General features: G+C 37.3%; 4 protein-coding genes across 8 annotated transcripts; 2 read left to right on the top strand and 2 right to left on the bottom strand.

Annotated features, from left to right (window-relative positions):
* The first annotated feature begins 1,332 nt into the window (after nucleotides 1–1,332).
* On the top strand, nucleotides 1,333–6,119 carry LOC107890775 (importin subunit beta-1). 3 transcript variants are annotated; one of them, XM_041101114.1, is made up of 4 exons: nucleotides 1,372–1,506; nucleotides 1,873–1,962; nucleotides 2,445–4,866; nucleotides 4,973–6,119. In XM_041101114.1, exons 3-4 carry the CDS (start codon nucleotides 2,459–2,461, stop codon nucleotides 5,169–5,171), a joined length of 2,607 nt encoding a protein of 868 aa, XP_040957048.1. In that variant the 5' UTR covers nucleotides 1,372–1,506; nucleotides 1,873–1,962; nucleotides 2,445–2,458; the 3' UTR covers nucleotides 5,172–6,119. The 3 variants fall into 3 exon arrangements, with proteins under 3 accessions (XP_016670796.1, XP_016670798.1, XP_040957048.1); XM_016815307.2 differs by lacking the exon at nucleotides 1,873–1,962 and having other exon boundaries at nucleotides 1,333–1,506; XM_016815309.2 differs by lacking the exon at nucleotides 1,873–1,962 and having other exon boundaries at nucleotides 1,336–1,506; nucleotides 2,456–4,866.
* Nucleotides 6,120–6,396: 277 nt separating this feature from the next.
* On the bottom strand, nucleotides 6,397–10,806 carry LOC107890774 (nephrocystin-3). Its single transcript, XM_016815306.2, has 9 exons — nucleotides 10,688–10,806; nucleotides 10,273–10,491; nucleotides 9,615–9,888; nucleotides 8,844–8,994; nucleotides 8,521–8,743; nucleotides 8,351–8,442; nucleotides 8,099–8,234; nucleotides 7,420–7,751; nucleotides 6,397–7,202 (listed from the first exon to the last, which is right to left on the bottom strand). Exons 1-9 carry the CDS (start codon nucleotides 10,732–10,734, stop codon nucleotides 6,952–6,954), a joined length of 1,725 nt encoding a protein of 574 aa, XP_016670795.1. The 5' UTR covers nucleotides 10,735–10,806; the 3' UTR covers nucleotides 6,397–6,951.
* A 550-nt stretch (nucleotides 10,807–11,356) lies between these two features.
* Nucleotides 11,357–13,060, top strand: LOC107890771 (uncharacterized). 2 transcript variants are annotated; one of them, XM_016815303.2, is made up of 4 exons: nucleotides 11,357–11,592; nucleotides 11,712–11,823; nucleotides 11,913–11,968; nucleotides 12,700–13,060. In XM_016815303.2, exons 1-4 carry the CDS (start codon nucleotides 11,540–11,542, stop codon nucleotides 12,812–12,814), a joined length of 336 nt encoding a protein of 111 aa, XP_016670792.1. In that variant the 5' UTR covers nucleotides 11,357–11,539; the 3' UTR covers nucleotides 12,815–13,060. The 2 variants fall into 2 exon arrangements, with proteins under 2 accessions (XP_016670792.1, XP_016670793.1); XM_016815304.2 differs by having other exon boundaries at nucleotides 11,443–11,592; nucleotides 11,751–11,823.
* Nucleotides 13,061–13,422: 362 nt separating this feature from the next.
* LOC107890773 (protein ABIL2) lies at nucleotides 13,423–15,827 on the bottom strand. Of its 2 annotated transcripts, none has more exons than XM_041101111.1 (9): nucleotides 15,530–15,827; nucleotides 15,153–15,235; nucleotides 14,887–15,037; nucleotides 14,703–14,802; nucleotides 14,499–14,594; nucleotides 14,343–14,406; nucleotides 14,178–14,254; nucleotides 13,983–14,101; nucleotides 13,423–13,901 (listed from the first exon to the last, which is right to left on the bottom strand). In XM_041101111.1, the coding sequence occupies exons 1-9, from the start codon at nucleotides 15,608–15,610 to the stop codon at nucleotides 13,731–13,733; spliced, it is 942 nt and encodes a 313-aa protein (XP_040957045.1). In that variant the 5' UTR covers nucleotides 15,611–15,827; the 3' UTR covers nucleotides 13,423–13,730. The 2 variants fall into 2 exon arrangements, with proteins under 2 accessions (XP_040957045.1, XP_040957046.1); XM_041101112.1 differs by having other exon boundaries at nucleotides 14,502–14,594.
* Nucleotides 15,828–19,451: the final 3,624 nt, after the last annotated feature.

Raw genomic sequence — 19,451 nt, 5'->3', positions numbered from 1 at the left:
AAGTATAGCTTTCAAAACTTGAAAGAAATTTTAATTAGCCTTGCTAAAAGATTAAGATATTCAAATTTGGTTTATTGAACTGTGAGTTGGAGTGAACTAAAGGCTAATTTCTCAAACTCAATTCGAATAGCTTGCAACTTATTCCATTTACGCTACTATAGATAAAATATAGATAAAAGGAGATTGATGTAGTCATATTTTTATGAGTATTTTTTAGGTATTTTTTTATAACCAACCATATAATTAACAAATTTTGCTAACACATAAACATGTTAATTTGAGATTGGTTGATTTTTAAAAAAATAAATAAATTTTAAAATCATGAAAAATCATTAAAAGTTCTAAAAATTTGAGAAATGATAAGTTATATTCATTAAACATTTAATAAAAAATTAATAATCCGAGCTTGGACAAAGATTTTTGTATTTTGAATTGGTCTAGTTTCACTTGAGTTTAATTTAAATAATAAAAAAAATATTTTTAAAATTTAAATTTAATTATAAAATATCAATTAAAAATATATATTTTTTTATTATTTTTTGAACACAAAAATGAGTTTTTTGGGTAGGTCAGATCAGTCCATGAAAAGTTTTACGGTTGACTAACTTAAATAAAAATTTTTGAATAGTTTCGAATTATTTAATTACTATTTTTTAACTTTTTAAAATTAAGTAATCAAAATATAAAATTACTAATAGTAGAGTGAAATTGAGGGTCTGTTTGATTGACGGAATTGATTTTCTGGAAAATCATTTCCAACTTTTTCAGCGTTTGATTGGCGGAAAATATTTTCCATTTGGAAAATGAACTCCAAAATAAGGGAAAATGGGTTACATTTTAGGGAAAATGTCTTACCCTTTCAATTTCCGTAAGACATTTTCCGTGCTCTCCTCTCTATCGCCTCCTTCATTCCTTCTTTCATTTCTGGTAGAAAACTGCTTCTGTTAATCGATTTTCTAGTAACTTGTTTTTTTTAATTATTCAATACTTATTTTTTAACACAATTACAAATAATTTATTTGATATTAGTTTTTTTCAATTTATAACGATTAATATTGCAGCTTAATAATTGAGTATTATTATAAATAAATCATTACAATATATGTAAAAACAATTTAAAATATAAAAATTTATTAATATATATTAATATATGTAAAAACAACTTTTCCGAAAAATATTTTTAAGAAATCTGTCAAACAGCAAAAAATATTTTCTAGTAAATCATTTTACAGAAAAGTAAAACATTTTCCAAAAATAATTTTACAGAAAATATTTTACTGGCAATCAAACAGAGCTGACTTTAACTTTAAAATTTTAACCAGTGGGCAGAGCAACTATTAAAAAAATAATTTTGTATAAATTATTTGAGTCCAGCTTCAAATGCGCGTCTCTTCCTTCTTCATCTCCTTTTATTATTTTTTCTTTTTCTATTTTGTTTTCTCTCCAATTATTAGGGTTTCATTTCAGCTCCTAATCCTTCTTCCCCGATTCTCCGATCAGTGAAAGGTAAAGTCTGCATCGTATTTTATTTTCACTTGTTTTAAGTTATACTATTGGTCGATTTCATTTCTGAAAGTTCTATTCCTTGTTTGTAATTAGGATTTTGGATGGTGATTTTTGTATATTTGGTACTGAATGCATTGATCTGCTCTTTTTTTATTATGGTTTATATTCCTAAGGTACTGTTTATTTGGAGACTAATCCGAGTATTCGATTTTTGTTGGAAATATTTAAGTGATCGCATTTATTCTTGTTTAAATTAAATCTGATTTGATCTGCGAGATTTTTTTCTTTGCTTTGTTAAATTGCAAATTAAGTTTTTAATGTCTAAATTGCCTCAATTGATTTTGAATATTTAAGTGTTCCTCTCAGCTGTTAAGTATGCAAGTGGAGATGACAATTTGGATTTGATGGATCCATTTATGGTTATATTGGCGTTACCATCGGTTACTTCCCTTTCATGTAATTTAAGGGAACTGTTTTATGTTAGTTTTGCTTCCATTCATTTTTTGTCACTATGCAGTCTCCTTACCCTTTAGTTTTGGATTTACTTGATTGAGTGAAAAACTGGAAGGATGGAACGAGGAGAATGAGAAAGTGCAAAGAAAATAAATTTTGAGTGTGCTTGGTAGGAAGTGAAAGTGAGAGGAAAGGAAATATAAAAAGACGATCTTTTATTTTTTAATGCATAAAAGCAAATCACTCTCCTCTTTGAAGGAAAGATAGAAAATAATTATATTTTCTTTCCATTTTCCCATCTTTCCTACCAAGTACAACTGAAAGAAAACATATAAGTTCTTTCTATTCTTTTTCCTCTTTCTAATCTTTTTTTTACCTTATCAAGCAAAGTCTTAATATATTTTTAGGATTGAGGTGCTGCAATATTCATGCTGTTTGGCACTGAATTTCTGTTTGTCTAATTGATTAAATTGTTTGTGCTTTAGAAATATTACAGCCAATGGAAGTTACACAGGTGCTTTTGAATGCACAATCAATAGATGGAGCTGTGCGAAAGAATGCTGAAGAAAGTTTGAAACACTTTCAGGAGCAGAACCTTACAGTTTTCTTGCTGTTACTTTCTGGGGAGTTGGTAAGTGAGGAAAAGCCTGTGGAAACACGTAAGTTAGCAGGTTTGATACTTAAGAATGCATTGGATGCGAAGGATCAGCAGAGGAAGGTTGAGCTTGTTCAAAGATGGCTGTCGTTGGATGGTAATGCCAAGAGCCAGATTAAGGCAGGCTTATTAAAGACTCTGTCTTCCCCAGTATCTGATGCTCGGTCAACTGCATCTCAAGTTATTGCCAAGGTTGCTGGCATTGAGTTGCCACATAAACAGTGGCCTGAGTTGGTGGGTTCACTTTTATCAAATGTTCATCAGCTACCAGCTCATGCTAAGCAAGCCACATTGGAGACTCTTGGCTATTTGTGTGAGGAGGTGTCTCCTGATGTTATCGATCAGGATCAGGTAAATAAAATACTTACGGCTGTAGTTCAAGGCATGAGTGCTTCTGAAGGAAACACTGATGTAAGGCTTGCTGCTACAAGAGCACTTTACAATGCTCTAGGATTTGCTCAGGCTAATTTCAGCAATGACATGGAGCGTGATTACCTCATGAGAGTTGTCTGTGAAGCAACCTTGTCTCCAGAAGTGAGAATAAGGCAAGCAGCTTTTGAATGTTTGGTCTCTATTTCATCAACTTATTATGAGAAACTAGCTCCTTACATCCAGGATATTTTTAACATTACAGCAAAGGCTGTGAGAGAAGATGAGGAACCTGTGGCCCTTCAAGCCATTGAGTTTTGGAGTTCTATTTGTGATGAGGAGATAGATATTTTGGAAGAATATGGAGGTGATTTTACTGGAGACTCTGATATTCCTTGCTTTTACTTTATCAAGCAAGCAATCCCTGCTCTTGTTCCTATGTTATTGGAGACACTCTTGAAGCAGGAGGAGGATCAGGATCAAGATGAAGGGGCTTGGAATATTGCAATGGCTGGGGGAACTTGTCTTGGTTTGGTTGCACGTACTGTAGGAGATGATATTGTTCCACTTGTTGTGCCATTTATTGAAGAGAATGTAACAAAACCAGATTGGAGGCAGAGAGAGGCGGCAACTTATGCTTTTGGTTCAATCTTGGAGGGTCCTTCCCCTGCAAAGTTAATACCTCTAGTGAATGTTGCCTTAAACTTCATGTTAAGTGCTTTGACAAAGGACCCCAATAGCCACGTTAAAGACACTACTGCCTGGACCCTTGGACGAATCTTTGAATTCCTTCATGGCTCAGCTGTTGATTCACCCATCATCACTCAGGCAAATTGTCAACAGATAGTCGCAGTTCTGCTACAGAGTATGAAGGACACTCCTAATGTTGCTGAGAAGGCCTGTGGTGCTCTCTATTTTCTGGCTCAAGGTTATGAGGAGGTGGGTCCATCATCTCCTTTAACTCCTTTTTTCCAGGAAATTGTGCAGTCTCTTCTCACTGTCACTCACCGAGAAGATGCTAGGGAATCTCGGTTGAGGACAGCTGCGTATGAGACGTTGAATGAAGTGGTGAGATGTTCTACAGATGAAACAGCTCCATTGGTGTTGCAATTGGTGCCTGTCATTATAATGGAGCTTCATAACACTGTTGAGGGGCAGAAGCTGTCATCTGATGAGAGGGAGAAGCAGAGTGAATTGCAAGGCCTTCTTTGTGGGTGCTTACAGGTGATTATTCAGAAGCTTGGTTCATCAGAGTCAACCAAGTATCTGTTCTTGCAGTATGCAGATCAGATAATGGGGCTTTTCCTAAGTGTTTTTGCTTGTAGGAGTGCGACTGTGCACGAGGAGGCCATGCTTGCAATCGGAGCCCTTGCTTATGCTACTGGGCCAGATTTTGCAAAGTACATGCCTGAGTTCTATAGGTACTTGGAAATGGGTCTTCAGAATTTCGAAGAGTACCAAGTCTGTGCTGTCACAGTTGGTGTCGTGGGTGATATTTGCAGGGCATTAGAGGAAAAAGTTGTTCCTTACTGTGATGGGATCATGACACAACTTCTCAAGAATTTATCAAGCAATCAGTTGCATCGTTCTGTGAAGCCTCCCATATTTTCATGCTTTGGTGACATTGCATTGGCAGTAGGAGAGTATTTCGAAAAGTACTTGATGTGGGCTATGTCTGCCCTTCAGAGTGCTGCAGAGTTGTCTACCCATACAACAGGTGATGATGAATTGATTGAGTACATAAATACCCTAAGAAACGGAATTCTGGAGGCATATTCTGGGATATTCCAAGGGTTTAAGAACTCTCCTAAGACCCAGCTTTTGATTCCATATGCACCTCATATCCTCCAGTTCTTGGATGGCATATACATGGAGAAAGACATGTGAGTTCTACTAAAAGATACTCTTTTAAGCTTTTATTCTATTGACTGACTTCTCTTTTGATGTGTGGTTATTTTACATTTTCTTATTCTACTTTCTTGCCTCTAGGGATGATGTGGTCATGAAGACTGCCATCGGTGTCCTTGGAGATCTCGCTGATACATTAGGCAGTCATGCCGCATCTCTGATACAGCAATCTGTCTCAAGCAAAGACTTTTTAAATGAATGTTTGTCTTCAGAAGATGTTATGATTAAAGAATCAGCTGAATGGGCTAAGTTGGCCATTAGCCGTGCCATTTCTGTTTGATGAGGTTGCCATTCAGCTTCAGCATGTTTATTTTCTTACGGAAGTCCATGCATCTGGGTGTGTTGAGTTGAGGGTCTGGGATTGCATGTGTCAAGTCATAGCCGTTGTCCAACAACAGAATTTGTCCGTCTTCAAGTTGTCACTAACTCTTGCATCATCATCATCATCATCATCATCATCATCATCATCATGGGGTCAGATTCCATCACTGATCATGGAGGAAGTCGATAGAGATGGAGAAGTTCATAAACCTTTGCTTGTCATTGGGAGAGACTGACTAGTCAGGTAACCCGGTGACTTGCAGTTTGTACATGGGCTATGTTTGAATAGAAGCATCATTTTCAGCCTTGGGAGTGGTTTTCTGCGGTGAAATTGTAGGTTACTTGAAAAAGATGACTAATGATGAGAATGAAAGTGCTGCAGCAGATGATCACATCTCATATGCTTCGCATCTCCGTTGCTTCTCCATCTCTGAGTTCTGGTTCTGAGTTTTCCTCACTCCTTTATTTAAATAGCTAAAGTCTGCAGCTTTTGTATAATTTGGCTTTGGTGGGGTCTAGGATTAACCATATATACTGCATGCTATTGGGAGCATTGCATTGAATTGTTGGTTTTTTTTTTCTTTTTTGAAAGATTCAATTGTTCAAATATCATGCATTCATAAAAATTCTGTTTGGAAATTGCTTTAGTTGGTTCCAACATTCGTGATATCGAAGGCATACTTTGGGAGGATGCAATGGAGACTACCTTTGGTAGACTTGGTCCAATGTAGTTTCTGTTCTTAAGAGTTGTAAACTCTCCTTATCTCCCCCCCCCCAATATATATATTGCTCTGGTTTTCCATTTGTTCGATTCTATTTTTGGTTGTAGAAAAAATCCGAGCAAGGGCTGACTGGCAGTATTTCTGGGGTTGCCTCTATTTTGATTAAATTCTTCATTTGCACTTTCTTCTGTTTTTGCTTCCGTTTTTTTTATTTGATTTTCTATTATCGTTAATTTGAATATTTAATTCTATATTTTAAAACAAATTCTAATGTTCTAGCAAATGTCAAATATTGCTCTTTAAATGAATTAGGATTGAAAATTAATAATCAAACGAAACAAGTTCAAAATATTTTAAAAATTATAATAAATATTTGATCTAATACCGTATCTGAACTTGCAAATACTTTTATGATATCCTATGTTGAGCTCGAGTTCCGTTGTATATTGATAAAACATTAACTAACAACAATTTAAGACTAATGTTTAGATTGAAGGACAATGTCATAATTACACAACTTGTAGATAAAAAATGTTTTATCTAGTATCTCAACGTTAATCCCATTGATCTTAAAACATACTCTTAACCTCTTTCATACTATCTCTATGAACATCCTCCCGGGTTGTACAGCCAGAAACCTAACGCTTCATTTTACCAACATATCCGTGGAATACACAGTTTTGGACATTTTACGACACTCTAAATAACCCTTCAAAATGCATAAAAACGTCAAAAACAAAAAATGGTCATACCTATGTTGGACACAACCGTCTCTGATACAAAACCCCTAGTGCAAATAGCATAGGTGGTAGCATTAAACTCCATATTCTTTACTCCAAGAACAATTAAAACGTGAACATAATGTTTTCCACCTCCTATCCACAACTGCCACACTAATCTTCCCTTTACCACAGAGCAACTCAGGTTAGATGAAAATCCGAGAGAAGCTTCTGTAAAAACAAACACTCAAGCAAGAATATGCCGTTTACTTTGGAATATGATGCTCTATATGCTGTATTAATATCGAACACTTTGTTTGTATTTCATCTGAAGTCTGGACAGCCTTTTTTGTAGTGCAAATTTCTTGTCCTTCTTCCCTAATTTATCCAAGTAGAATACAACCTTATTTAGGGTTACCATAACTTCCTCGCTCTCACTGCCAAACTCTCTCTCTTGAATCTTCAAAACTCTCTCAAGCTGCTCTAGTAACTCAGCCTCACCTTTCCCTAATCGGCTCTGAATTGACACCAAACAATCCAAAGCCTCCCCTGCGATAACATCGACAGACATTACAAGTTTATAAGAGCACAATCATGATTCACTCTGGGCCACAACTTGGTTCTATATGCGATACTAATCATCAAGATAATGCTAAACTGCCAAACTGGCTCAGATGAAACCATACTCAGGAAAACCAAACTCCAAACAAATAATGCCTATCTGAAAAAATAACTGTCAGAAATAAATGAGATCAGTAATATTTACCAACAGGGAGGGAGTCTTTTCCGAATGCCTTCTTGCGGATGTGTAAAGCCTCAAGTGCTATTTTTTCAGCTTCTTCATCCTGCTTTAAATGGTAAAGGGTCACAGCAAGATGCAACATTGGGAAAGTGATGGAAGGATTTTCAGGCCCGTCAGCCCTTTTCATGATTTCTAAACTAGTCCTCAACAAGCGTTCAGCCGTTACAAAATCTTTTGACTGTGAATACGATGCTGCAAGATTTAGGTAGTGTGTAACTAAGCTGGGATCATCTTTTCCTTTACGTTTCTCAGTGATCAATAAACATTCCTCCAGCAGCTCGCGACCTTCTCTTCCTCTGCCAGCAGACAAATTACAACAGAAGTTAAGACTATGCTTTTACCAAAGCTGTATTATACGAAGATCAAACCAATGTTACTACCATTCGAATATGAGTACTGGATATGGTTATACATATTCAATTTTTTCTTAGTTTTTTCATGTATTTGACCCATGTTCCAATATTTGTGCCGGACACAGACATCAACTTGATTTTTTTACAAGCTATCCAATATAAACGGTGCTCCCATCCGAGAAATATTCAGAGATATTGGTAGTGGATTTATCATTAAGGCTTGAGAAAACCATGCATTAAAATCTACTAACGCATGCAGATTTTTAGTCTTAATCACACATCGAACGTACCTTCCCACAACATGAAGTAGTTCTGCCAAATCTATTCGCATATTCTCCATCATGCTATCATCTAACGGCATATAACTCGCATCTTTTATAATCTGGAGAGCCTTCTTGTATAAATCAATGGCTTCATTTGCATTCCCTGTAAAGAAATGTGGCACAATGAACCATACTTGCAATTAAGCTTTCAAAATACTGGAGAGCATTTAATGATTGACAATAGGATAGGGCTGTGGAAAGTGCTATTGTAGAAGCTACCTTTCGCACACTTTGCATGGGCTAGGGAACACATAGCAAGTCCGACTCTTCCATCGTTCTCCCCATATAACTTGGTATATATATTTAGAATTCTGGAAAAGGAAAAATAAAATGTGAAAAATGAACTGAAAACCCACAAGCGAATCAATATGAATGGAATCCTCACTAACCTAATAAAAGAGTTTTCTGCACCTGTAACTTTGCCCTCCTTTATTAAAAGACTTCCAAGACCAAACAGAGGTACAACAAGATCCTCAGTTTCGACACCTCTATTTAGTTCCAAGATGCGAATCACACGATGATAAATATCAACTGCTTTTGTAGCTTTTCCAGTAGAACTAAGGACTTTTGCGATTCCCAACAATGGTGTGACTAGAACAACACTATTTTTACCTAGGAGAATACGTGCATTTTGAGATAATCATCAACAATTGAAGCTCACAAACTACGTCAACAGTGGAAAAAAATATGCAAAAACAATTTAGGCATGTACCGTGTCTGTTCTCTAGAATATCGGTAGCTCTTTGATTAACAGGCAAGGATTTCGCAAACTCCCCCAAATTTGAATACATGCTTCCCATATGCACAAGTATTGAGTCGAGAAGGGGTTCATCATTGTTTAGATCATCTATAACTTCACTAATCTGCAATCAAGAAAATATGTACAACATGAAAAGTGGAAAGAGAAGAAATGGTTTTAATTCTCTCTTGATGAGTGATTCTTACATCAATGAGTCATTTTTATTGCATTCAGAGTTCTTTAATGTTTTATCTATTGCTTGTGACATTGGAACTTAACCTTTAAAACCTATTAGCCACGCAGGCAATCAAGAAACTTAAAAAGAGTAAAAAGGAAGCATCTTCAAGTACTAAACTTGCAAATTTTAAATGAGGGAAACAAATGAAGCTCCTCCACTACATAACCAATAGAAGACTAAACTTTCAGTGCCTTATTTCCATTATTATGAATTCTCTCTTTTGAAGCACGAAAAACCTCTAGGATGTATGATAGTTCACAAACAGTTTGTATATGTTGGTCATTAGCGTCATCCAATTCAGTCATTTTAAGAAGTTCAAAACCGGATTAACCAAGATAAGATACAAGAAGCAACATCAAAAACTTATTATCATTTGCAAAATGTATGATTTGGCAATCTATAATCACATCAGTAAGTTAATAGTAGCCAAGTGCGATGCCATGTCTGTACAACAAAGAAGCACTTGAAAACATGAAAATTAAGCTTACAAGGGAAAGGAAAGTTACCACATCGAGCAGAGACCGTACAGACTTAAATTCTCCGACAGCCGTGTAACCCAAAGCAATGACATCGAGAATAGCAGCTTCTTCAATGCCTTTAGAACCGTCATTCATCTGTTCTTTTACAGCTTCATAATTTGCTTGAAGTAGGTCTACAGCATCCTTCTCCTTCCCCGTCGTAATTAAAGTTTTGACTTCATTAAATAGCTCTTGAAGCTGCCTCTCAAAGTCACTCATGCCATCAGAGGAGTCACTTGCTTTGTCAAACAATGTTTTAGACCTGCTAATAATAGATGCTAGGATATAATGTTTCTAAAGAAAATTTCAAAATATTGCCAATGTTATCCAGCTCCTTAAAACTTTTGTAGATTCTTTAGCTAGAGATATGGTAGAGAAATGATACAAATAAACAACTAATGATCATTTAATTACTGAGACTTGAAACCAATGGTCCAATCCAACAGTACATCACTTAAAGGCAAAGCCCCTATGTTACTCGAACTTGAGTGTTGAATACAAGTATATATCTCAATTTTGACAATAACTCAATCAAAAGGAGCAACATAAGCAAAGAATTCGACATTTCCAAAAGGCAAATTAACAAACAGTAACATAAAAAAATAAGGACAAAACTAAAAATGGGTAATTAAGATAAAGTTCCCACCTGTGGAAGCCATTTTGTGATGAAACACCAGAAGCGGCCTTATTTTGATGAGTAGAGACATGGGTTTCTAATGAGTTAACTGCAGCATAAGGTTTGAACATGAATTGGCGGCTGCAAACAGTTGGAGTTGGAGTAGCAGGTACCATGTAAAGCAGGAGCTTGGGTTTCTGGGTTCGAAGCCAACACCGTGAATTCAAGTTTAGAGAGGCTTGGATTGTCCTGAAACATTTATTAAAAGCTAAGAACACTGATTCCAAAAAGGTTCTTCTCTTTAGCCCAAACAATGAAAAGATTAGAATTGAATAAGCGAGCGCCGACGAGACAGTACTTGATGCTAGAGAAGCCAGATAAAGTAAACCCAAAGTAATTCGAAAAAGGAAATTGCATGTACAGCATATAGATATAAAGAATGCACCTGTAAGTGGTGAAAGTGGGAGAGGAGAGAAAAATAGGAGCTGCCATCGAAGTTGCAGTGAGAAGCAGCAGTGAATTTGATTGCTTTGCGTTGTTTTCATTTGTTTAACAACCCATTTTATTATTATTTAGATTATTCTCTAAAAACTTATAAATATTTTTACATTAATATTTTTATATTTTTATAATTATATTTGAATTATAAATTTAGTTAGCTCAAATTAAAATTCACTTTGTCCAAGTCCAACATAAAATAAAACTGAGTTTATCATCTTGTGCTGCTTGTAGCCGGATCTTTAAATAAAATTACTTGTATTTCGCTTGTTTTGATATATGAATTTATCATCTTACTTTTATGTTTATATAATAATATAAAATTATATAAAAAATAAACTCTAATTTCTTTTAATTTATACTACAACATCACGTATTCATTAATAACAAATTTATAAATAACTAACATAAATATTAAATGCATTTTATTAAAATGGTAAAATAAGATATTGAAGAGTAGAAATGATATCTTTGTTTAAATCCCTTCATTTATGTTTTAATTCTATTATCATTTTTATTTAGGCACTTCAATTTTTTTATTAAAAATTATATATAAATTATTTATTGAACTTCATACACCTTTCGGATAAAAATTCACGTAATTGATAATTAAAATACCACTTTTGATAAAAAGAAAATGTTCCTTACCTAAAAGGAAAAGTAGTATACTTCAGGGACCAATTGTGTAGTTAATCCTTTTTTTTCTTTGTATCTATTTAAGTCCTCAACCCTATTTCATTTCGTCCTCTTCGGCTGATTCTTAACTTCTTGTAACGCAGTTCCAGTTGGAAGACCTCACATGGCTGCTGTCGCTGACTTGTCAGATACCCCGAACCAGTGGGAATTCAGCTGGTAATTTTCTCTCTTTTTTCCCCCTTTTATGCTCTCAAAATTCTATGGGTATCCTTTGGTTACTTCTTAAAGTTAACAAGCTTCGCTTTGCCCTTTGTTTTCTGGGTTTCTTTTTGGAGCTGTGAAGTCAGTTGTAATGTCTCTTCTACTATATGCAGTGATTTGGAGGTAGATTTTGAGTCTGAAGAGAATGCTTCAATAGTCTATGCTGCATTGGGTGTTGATAAAGAGGTAATGTACTTTTAACTTGGAATGATGTTGATGAGAATTATAGTAATTGTTTCGTGCAGTTTTTAAATCTGGTTTATGTTGTAATGCAGTTGCAACCAGATAAAGTGAAGAGGCAAATGTGGATCTCTGATGGGAAACTTTCTGTGTAAATTACTTACTATCTTCTTTAATTTGAACAAAAATGTTTTTCTCTGGATTATTACTTTCAAATTCATCTTTTATAGGAATTGCATGGTTTGTATCCTATTTTACTATGTTACATGCCACATATTCGGATATAGATACCGGATTATACCAGTGCTGGGAAAATATTAAAAAGATTTAGCATACACATACCCACATTGGACCGTCGCTTGGAATCGGAGTAACATTGTTTTGTTTTTTGATTGATTTGACATAGACGTAGTTGAGCTTGTGGTTCCATTCCATGTTTACATAATGTTTGTCAAAACTCGCTGCCCCAACCATCACCACTTTCTCACCCTTTGTTGGTACCTTAAGCTTGAGTTTTAGGCATTAGAGTTTAGGATGTGTGAAGTGATGGGAAATACTTATCTCTTGTCGCATAATCCAACAACTGATATCCAAAACGTGGGGACAAGGAACTTCAGGGGTGAAATGTTCTTACTCCAATGTAGTAATTTATGTTACTTGTGAGTATCATATACTGATTTGCATACCATATGGGCATGTTCAAATTTATACAAGTTTTTCCATGTATTTGGTAAGTCCTTGGAGGGCCATATCTTAATACTCATGTCCCAATATGTACCTGGAAGAATCTGAGCAACATAGGGTGCTAATATTTTACTTTCTCTGTTTGAATGCTTTGTTCCTTCCAATGCCATTTCCTAACCACACTCTGTAAACAATCAGGCACTTTGAAGCAGTTGAAGCTAGGTTTCTCCGTGCATCATTTTCAGCTTTCGTTGATGTACTCACACTTGCCTCAAAAACCATCGAAGAACTTGGGCCAGGAATGGTATTGTGATCTTTGATTATTGCAATTTTACAATAAATGCTGTGGGATTCTGGCATTAATGCATTCTTTTTCGTTATTCTTGTACTTCGTCTTTTGTATTCTTAATAATACACATGTAATTTTAATTAGGATGTAAGCTTAGCTTCTAGCACACCGTTATCTTCCAGGTTTTTTTCTTTATGTATGTTGAACAAGTTTAAACATTTGGAACTATCACTAAGTTATGCCGAATTCTTCTCTTTTTACGACTCTTCATTTCATGTGTGTTTGATACTTATGTTCAATACATATTTAGATACAGGTATATCTGGTAGTGATTTAAAACCAGAAATAATTAATATCAACTGATGCTTGCTTTAACCTGTAAGCTGTCTTAAAGGGCAGAGACAGGTGGCTGTTTTTGCTCATCGCCAAACTCGTTGACCGGGATTTTATTTAATACTTTAGCCCCAAACCCCGAAGAAAAAGATTTTTCCAAAGTGAAGCTAAACCAAGTCTTACAAAATTAAACCCAGATGTGAAATAGTTATTTGCAACATTGGTTAAAATATAGGACATGATGAAATAACTGTGACCATGTTAGATAGAATTTTAAATGGTAAAAACTAACTCAACCCTTCATAAACTTCAAAAAGGCTTCCATCAATATTGCATGCAATGTCTGGTTAACAATGATAAATGCATACACACACATCATTGCAGGCCAACATTGAAATACTAGAGAAAAAATATACATTGGTTGTGGATAGAAGAGACTTTCCTTCTTTTATATCTGAACTTTTTGGCCTTCTTTGAACAAAAATAAAGAACGAAGGGGTGCAAGTGTAGAGGCTTTCCTCACTGGATTCCCTCTCTTTGTTTCTTTGCCACCGTCACTGGCTATTTTATTGGTCCTCTATCATCATCATCCTTGAAGATATTTTTCTCAATATTCGTTCAGATATGTATATAGCATCTCATCTTTCTTCGATTTCGGACGACTAAGCAATGCTTTGAGGAGTCTCTTACTTTTGTTTGGATACTGATCAATGTCTTTGGGGCTACCTTTCTCTGATTGAAGACGCATCGAGGCTGATTTTCGAGGCTCTGATGGATACTAGCAAAAAAAAAATGAAATTCATGTTAAAAAAAAAGAGCAGTACTTCATTGAGAGACTAGTTAATTATTTTATGCTCACCCGCTGCATCACACTGGCTGAATTCGGAGTAGTTGGCTGGCTCTTATTTGGGGTTGTAGGCCTGCTGATGGATTCCGACCGTGAAAGTGGAAATCGATGCGGTGATACTGTTTGCTTCTCTGGTCATGCATTTAAACATCATCAATGAGTTCATAACTATTGAAGTAAAAGAAGAAAAAGAAATTGTACCCCAACCTCGCATGGTGTCCATAAAGGAAAAGATTGCGGATTGCTGCAGAGGCTGCGGAGAAAGTGATGGAGAATGCCCTTTCCTGCAATGATCACTAGAATAAGTATCGGATGAGTAGCTACGGTTAACTAATGCATTGCACTACAAATGTAATGTTTGTTAGCCTTTACCGGAACAACATCGGGGTTTTGGAGACTGAAGATGTCGGGGTTTCTTGAATTGTAGCGCGGACAGCTTAGAAGGAACCAGTACAATTAGGAAGTTACATTAAAATCTTGTCTGAATTCGATATATAAGAACTGATATAAAAGGATTGAGAGATCAACCACCATTCCTTAACTGATGCCAGTCATCTTCATCGTCTAGGCCACATCCTACGAATTTCAACTTTGTTCTGTTTGCACCATTAATGGTTTCCCCAGCTGAAAGACGTTGAAAGAAAAAAAAAAAGAACAGATACCCTTATCTTCATAATTGCTTAAATTGGAAAAAAGATGAAGAGTTACGAGTAACAAAGAAAGGTAATTTGCCTGGCAAGATGTACCGTTTATGGTACTTCGGCATATTAATGACCAGCGACTGTTGGGAAAGCCCTTCACGATCGATTAAGTCTCGGCATGTCTGTAGCCTCTATAATACCGTATCCGAAGCTCAAACCCGAGTCCAATTACCATGTATTATTTCACTATGTGCTGAAAATTAATCCTACCTTACCTGTTCGATACAAGATACTCGGAGCTCTGTTCCTGAAACCTGTTCGAGATTTTCGTCCAAAAGATCATTAACCTTGTATGTCATTGAACCCAAATGATCTACAGTGTTCACAAGAGCTTTGATGGCATAATCTTTCAATGTTTCTACCACCCTGCAAATATATATGAGTTCTAATTAGTTCTTAAACAACAATATGATGAACAAAAATAAAAACTCCAACACCAACGATTGAACGTATGAGCTTTGAGGAATATGAATTAACTCACATCTGCTTTTGATCATCATTCGTGTAAGATACCTCAAAATACTCAGCTGCTGAGTATAGCTGTGTTCTCAGATTCTTCAAACCCTGAAACACAGTAACAGAAAACCTATGTTATTCGGACTCGGGTTTGAATGGCTATATGGGTCTAAGCCCGATACGAGTATGTTTGATTTTTCTAATTTTTTCCCATATATTTAGCATCAAACTGCAAAGTATGTCCTGCATACAGTTTCAAACATAACTTGATTTGCTTATAACCAAAGCTTGAATGCTGGTAACAAGCCATTAGAAAAGCTGCTCAGCCTTCAAAATGCTGAAGCCTACAATAAAGAAGAGCTAAATGTTGAGTAATATATAGAAATACAAGCACTACTGTACCTTGAGACTTTCAGAGAACAACAAGCTTTGCTGCATAAGAACCTCATCGGAACTGGATGTTTCTCGAGACATAGGCGGCATCGCAGCAGCTTTAGCTGTTAAATGTGTGCAGTGGATCGGACAGAACGTGCCTTAATCTGTGAACCAGTCGAGTTTACCAGATTAAAATTTAAAGCAGAGGGGTAACCTGAAACTTGTTGCGGAAAGGATCGATTCGAGAACTCCGATATGACTACAAGTAAATTGACCGGAACGAAAAATAAAGTGAACACAAGGATTTACGTGGTTCGGCTTTAATGCCTACGTCCACGGGCAGAGGCGAAAAGAAATTTCACTATAACAAGATGAAGATTACAAGTGTTTTACACTCAAGACACAACCCGAGAACCTCACAACTCTCAACCCCTATAGAAAACCCGAAAGCTAAAATCCTAGCTTTCAAAGAACAAGCTTTGCTCTCTCTTGGTTTGGGATGATTAATATGGCTAATGAACCTCTCTATTTATAAGAGAGTTCAAGGACATAATTGTCCAAAACTTTGGCAAAGATTTGTGGTTGAAAATGGACACCAACAACCATCCACTAATCCACTACCACCAACAACCCACTACCAACAACAACAATCCACTACCAATTTTAAGCCATTTCTTAACAAATCTCCACCTTGGCTTGAAATTTACCAAGCTGAACATCATAGTGAATTCCTCGAACTGGATCACCTCTTCCAAACGCCTCTCTGGCGCTAATCAATCCCGAATACCTATCAAGTCCAAGCAATGCTTGAACTTATATGCAGGGATCACCTTAGTTAACATATCTGCAGGATTCTTCTCGGTAGCAACCTTGCTGATAACAATGTCACCTTGCGTAACATGTTCCCGAACAAAATGATATCTGACATCAATGTGTTTGGTCCGTTCATGAAACATCTGATTTTTAGTCAGATGTATGGCACTCTGGCTATCGCAAAATACAACAGTGAAATCCTGTTGTAAACCCAAACTGCTTACTAGACCTTTCATCCACAATGCTTCTTTCACTGCTTCTGCTAACGCCATATATTCCGCCTCAGTCGTAGATAAGGCTACGGTAGACTGTAACACAGCTTTCCAACTAATGGCTCCTCCAGAATAAGTGAAAACATAACCCGTCAGAGATCTTCTTTTGTCCAGATCTCCAGCATAATCAGAGTCCACATAGCCCGTGACACTGCTAGTGCAGTCACTCTGATCATATACCAAGCATAAATCTGCAGAACCTCTCAAGTACCTGAGAATCCATTTCACGGCCTGCCAGTGTTCCTTGCCAGGACAACTCATGTATCTGCTGACCACACTAACTGCATGTGAAATGTCTGGACGAGTGCAAACCATTGCATACATCACGCTTCCAACTGCACTCGAGTATGGAATGTGAGACATTTGCTGCTTTTCTTCATCAGATTGTGGTGACAACTCTGCAGAGAGTTTGAAATGTGGTGCCAACGGAGTACTCACAGTTTTCGCTTTATCCATGCCGAAGCGTTGAAGAACCTTTTCAATGTAGTTCTTCTGCGACACACGAAGCTTGCCCGCCTTGCGATCTCTGTGAATATCCATGCCCAAAATTTTCTTGGCAGCACCCAGATCCTTCATCTCGAACTCACCACTCAACTGCGACTTTAACTTGTTGATTTCCGACATGTTTTTGGAAGCAATTAACATGTCATCAACATACAGCAACAAATAAATGTGCGAACCATCTGAGAGCTTCCGATGATAGACACAAGCATCATAGTCACATCTTGTGTAACCATGCTGAATCATGAAGCTATCAAACCGCTTGTACCACTGCCTTGGGGATTGTTTCAATCCATATAAAGACTTCTTTAATAGACAGACATGGTCTTCTTTACCAGGAACTGTAAAACCCTCTGGTTGACGCATGTAGATTGTTTCCTCGAGCTCACCATGCAAGAACGCCGTTTTTACGTCAAGCTGCTCAAGTTGTAGATCAGACTTGGCCACCATGGCAAGTAATACACGAATGGAAGAATGCTTTACGACTGGGGAGAAAACTTCATTGTAGTCAATCCCCTCTTTCTGAGTGAAGCCTTTAGCAACCAATCGTGCCTTGAATCTAGTTGCTTCAACCCCTAGGATGCCTTCCTTTTTCTTGAAGACCCATTTGCAACCAACTATCTTCTGGTTACTTGGCGGCTTAACCAACTCCCAAGTATGGTTCTTGTGAAGAAATTCTATCTCCTCACTCATAGCAATTGCCCACTGTGCCGACTCATCACACGTGACAGCCTCATTATAACTGGAAGGTTCTATACCAATGGACTCCGCCACACTGAGCGCGAAAGACACCAGATTAGCGTAACGCGGATTTGGTTTGATTTGTCTCTTCGTTCTTCCAGTGGCAATGCTATATGGTTTTTCTTGAGGTGACTCATCTTCATCGGAATCTTGCACCTCAACTTGATCATCCTGGACTGAAGTACCTTCCGTAGGAATTGGAGCGTCCACCTGACACTCCACCTGCTTCTCAACACCGTGATCTCCCATTCTATCTGACTCCTCCTTTTCCCGGGAATTTGTGGTGGATCGAAGCATGGATGACTCATCAAAAGTCACATCTCTGCTGATGATGAACTTGGACGAAACCGGATCAGGACACCACAACCTGTATCCTTTCACCCCTTGGCCGTATCCAAGAAATATGCATTTCTTCGCCCTCGGTTTGAGTTTTCCCTCATTTACATGAGCATACGCAGGGCAGCCAAACACTCTTAAACCAGAGTAATCAGCAGGAGAACCAGACCATACTTCCTCAGGAGTCTTCAGCTCAATAGCTGTTGACGGAGATCTGTTAACCAAATAACAAGCAGTATTAACAGCTTCAGCCCAAAATTCTTCACCGAGCCCAGCATTTGATCGCATGCAACGAGCTCGCTCCAAGAGAGTTCTATTCATGCGTTCTGCAACTCCATTTTGTTGTGGTGTTCGACGAACAGTGCGGTGTCTCACTATTCCTTCATTTTTGCAGAACTCATTGAATTCACCTGAGCAAAACTCCAAGCCATTATCCGTCCGGAATCGCTTGATCTTCTTTCCTGTTTGATTTTCGATCAAAGCTTTAAATTGCTTGAAGTTGATGAGAACCTCATACTTGCTCTTCAGAAAATACACCCAAACCTTTCTCGAGTAATCATCGATAAAGGTAAGCAGATATCTGTAACCACCTTTAGAAATTGTCGGAGAAGGCCCCCAAAGGTCAGAATGGAAGTAATCCACTGTGCCTTTTGTCTTGTGAATCCCAGTGCTGAACTTTACCCGAGTCTGCTTACCGAAGACGCAGTGCTCACAGAAATTCAACTTTCCTGTACACTGCCCAGACAATAATCCTCGTTTGCTTAGCACCGATAAGCCTCTCTCGCTCATATGCCCGAGCCGCATATGCCATAACTTCGTGGTGTCAGAATCTAGATCATCTGATGATGACACTCCCGCAACACCTGTAACCGAGGAACCATCGAGGAAGTAAAGGCCCCGCTCCAAATTACCACGTATCACAGTCAAAGCACCCGAGAATACCTTGAGAACTCCACCTTCAGCAGAGTACCGAAAGCCTTTCTTGTCCAACGTACTCAAAGAGATCAAATTTTTCTTCATTTCTGGAATGTGCCGAACATCAGTTAGAGTTCTAACAATACCGTCAAACATCTTTATACGAACTGTGCCAATCCCCATGACTTGACATGCGTGGTCATTTCCCATTAGTACTGAACCAGAATGCTTCTCGTATGTTGAGAATGCATCTTTCGAAGTACTTATATGAAATGTAGCTCCCGTATCAAGAATCCATCTCCCACCAGCGTAAGAGTCGGATACTGCAAGAACGATCTCGGCATCACTTGAAGAATCTGCATCAGCTACAT

This window comes from Gossypium hirsutum, chromosome D09 (genome assembly GCF_007990345.1).
Source record: "Gossypium hirsutum isolate 1008001.06 chromosome D09, Gossypium_hirsutum_v2.1, whole genome shotgun sequence".
Lineage (NCBI taxonomy): Eukaryota > Viridiplantae > Streptophyta > Magnoliopsida > Malvales > Malvaceae > Gossypium > Gossypium hirsutum.
Note: the sequence above shows the minus strand (reverse complement) of the source record. Positions and strands in the feature narration are given on the sequence as shown.

Excerpts from the sequence above, each read along its gene's own strand:
- LOC107890775 (XM_016815307.2), top strand. The coding sequence starts at position 2,459 with ATGGAAGTTACACAGGTGCTTTTGAATGCACAATCAATAGATGGAGCT. Across the intron at positions 4,867-4,972 it reads ATATACATGGAGAAAGACAT|GGATGATGTGGTCATGAAGA; the intron begins GTGAGTTCTACT and ends TCTTGCCTCTAG.
- LOC107890773 (XM_041101111.1), bottom strand. The coding sequence starts at position 15,610 with ATGCCGCCTATGTCTCGAGAAACATCCAGTTCCGATGAGGTTCTTATG. Across the intron at positions 14,803-14,886 it reads GAGTATCTTGTATCGAACAG|AGGCTACAGACATGCCGAGA; the intron begins GTAAGGTAGGAT and ends ACGGTATTATAG. Across the intron at positions 14,102-14,177 it reads CTTTATGGACACCATGCGAG|AGAAGCAAACAGTATCACCG; the intron begins GTTGGGGTACAA and ends ATGCATGACCAG.
- LOC107890771 (XM_016815303.2), top strand. The coding sequence starts at position 11,540 with ATGGCTGCTGTCGCTGACTTGTCAGATACCCCGAACCAGTGGGAATTC. Across the intron at positions 11,824-11,912 it reads CATTGGGTGTTGATAAAGAG|TTGCAACCAGATAAAGTGAA; the intron begins GTAATGTACTTT and ends GTTGTAATGCAG. Across the intron at positions 11,969-12,699 it reads TCTGATGGGAAACTTTCTGT|GCACTTTGAAGCAGTTGAAG; the intron begins GTAAATTACTTA and ends GTAAACAATCAG.
- LOC107890774 (XM_016815306.2), bottom strand. The coding sequence starts at position 10,734 with ATGGCAGCTCCTATTTTTCTCTCCTCTCCCACTTTCACCACTTACAG. Across the intron at positions 9,889-10,272 it reads TCACAAAATGGCTTCCACAG|GTCTAAAACATTGTTTGACA; the intron begins GTGGGAACTTTA and ends TATTATTAGCAG. Across the intron at positions 8,235-8,350 it reads CCATGCAAAGTGTGCGAAAG|GGAATGCAAATGAAGCCATT; the intron begins GTAGCTTCTACA and ends ATTTCTTTACAG.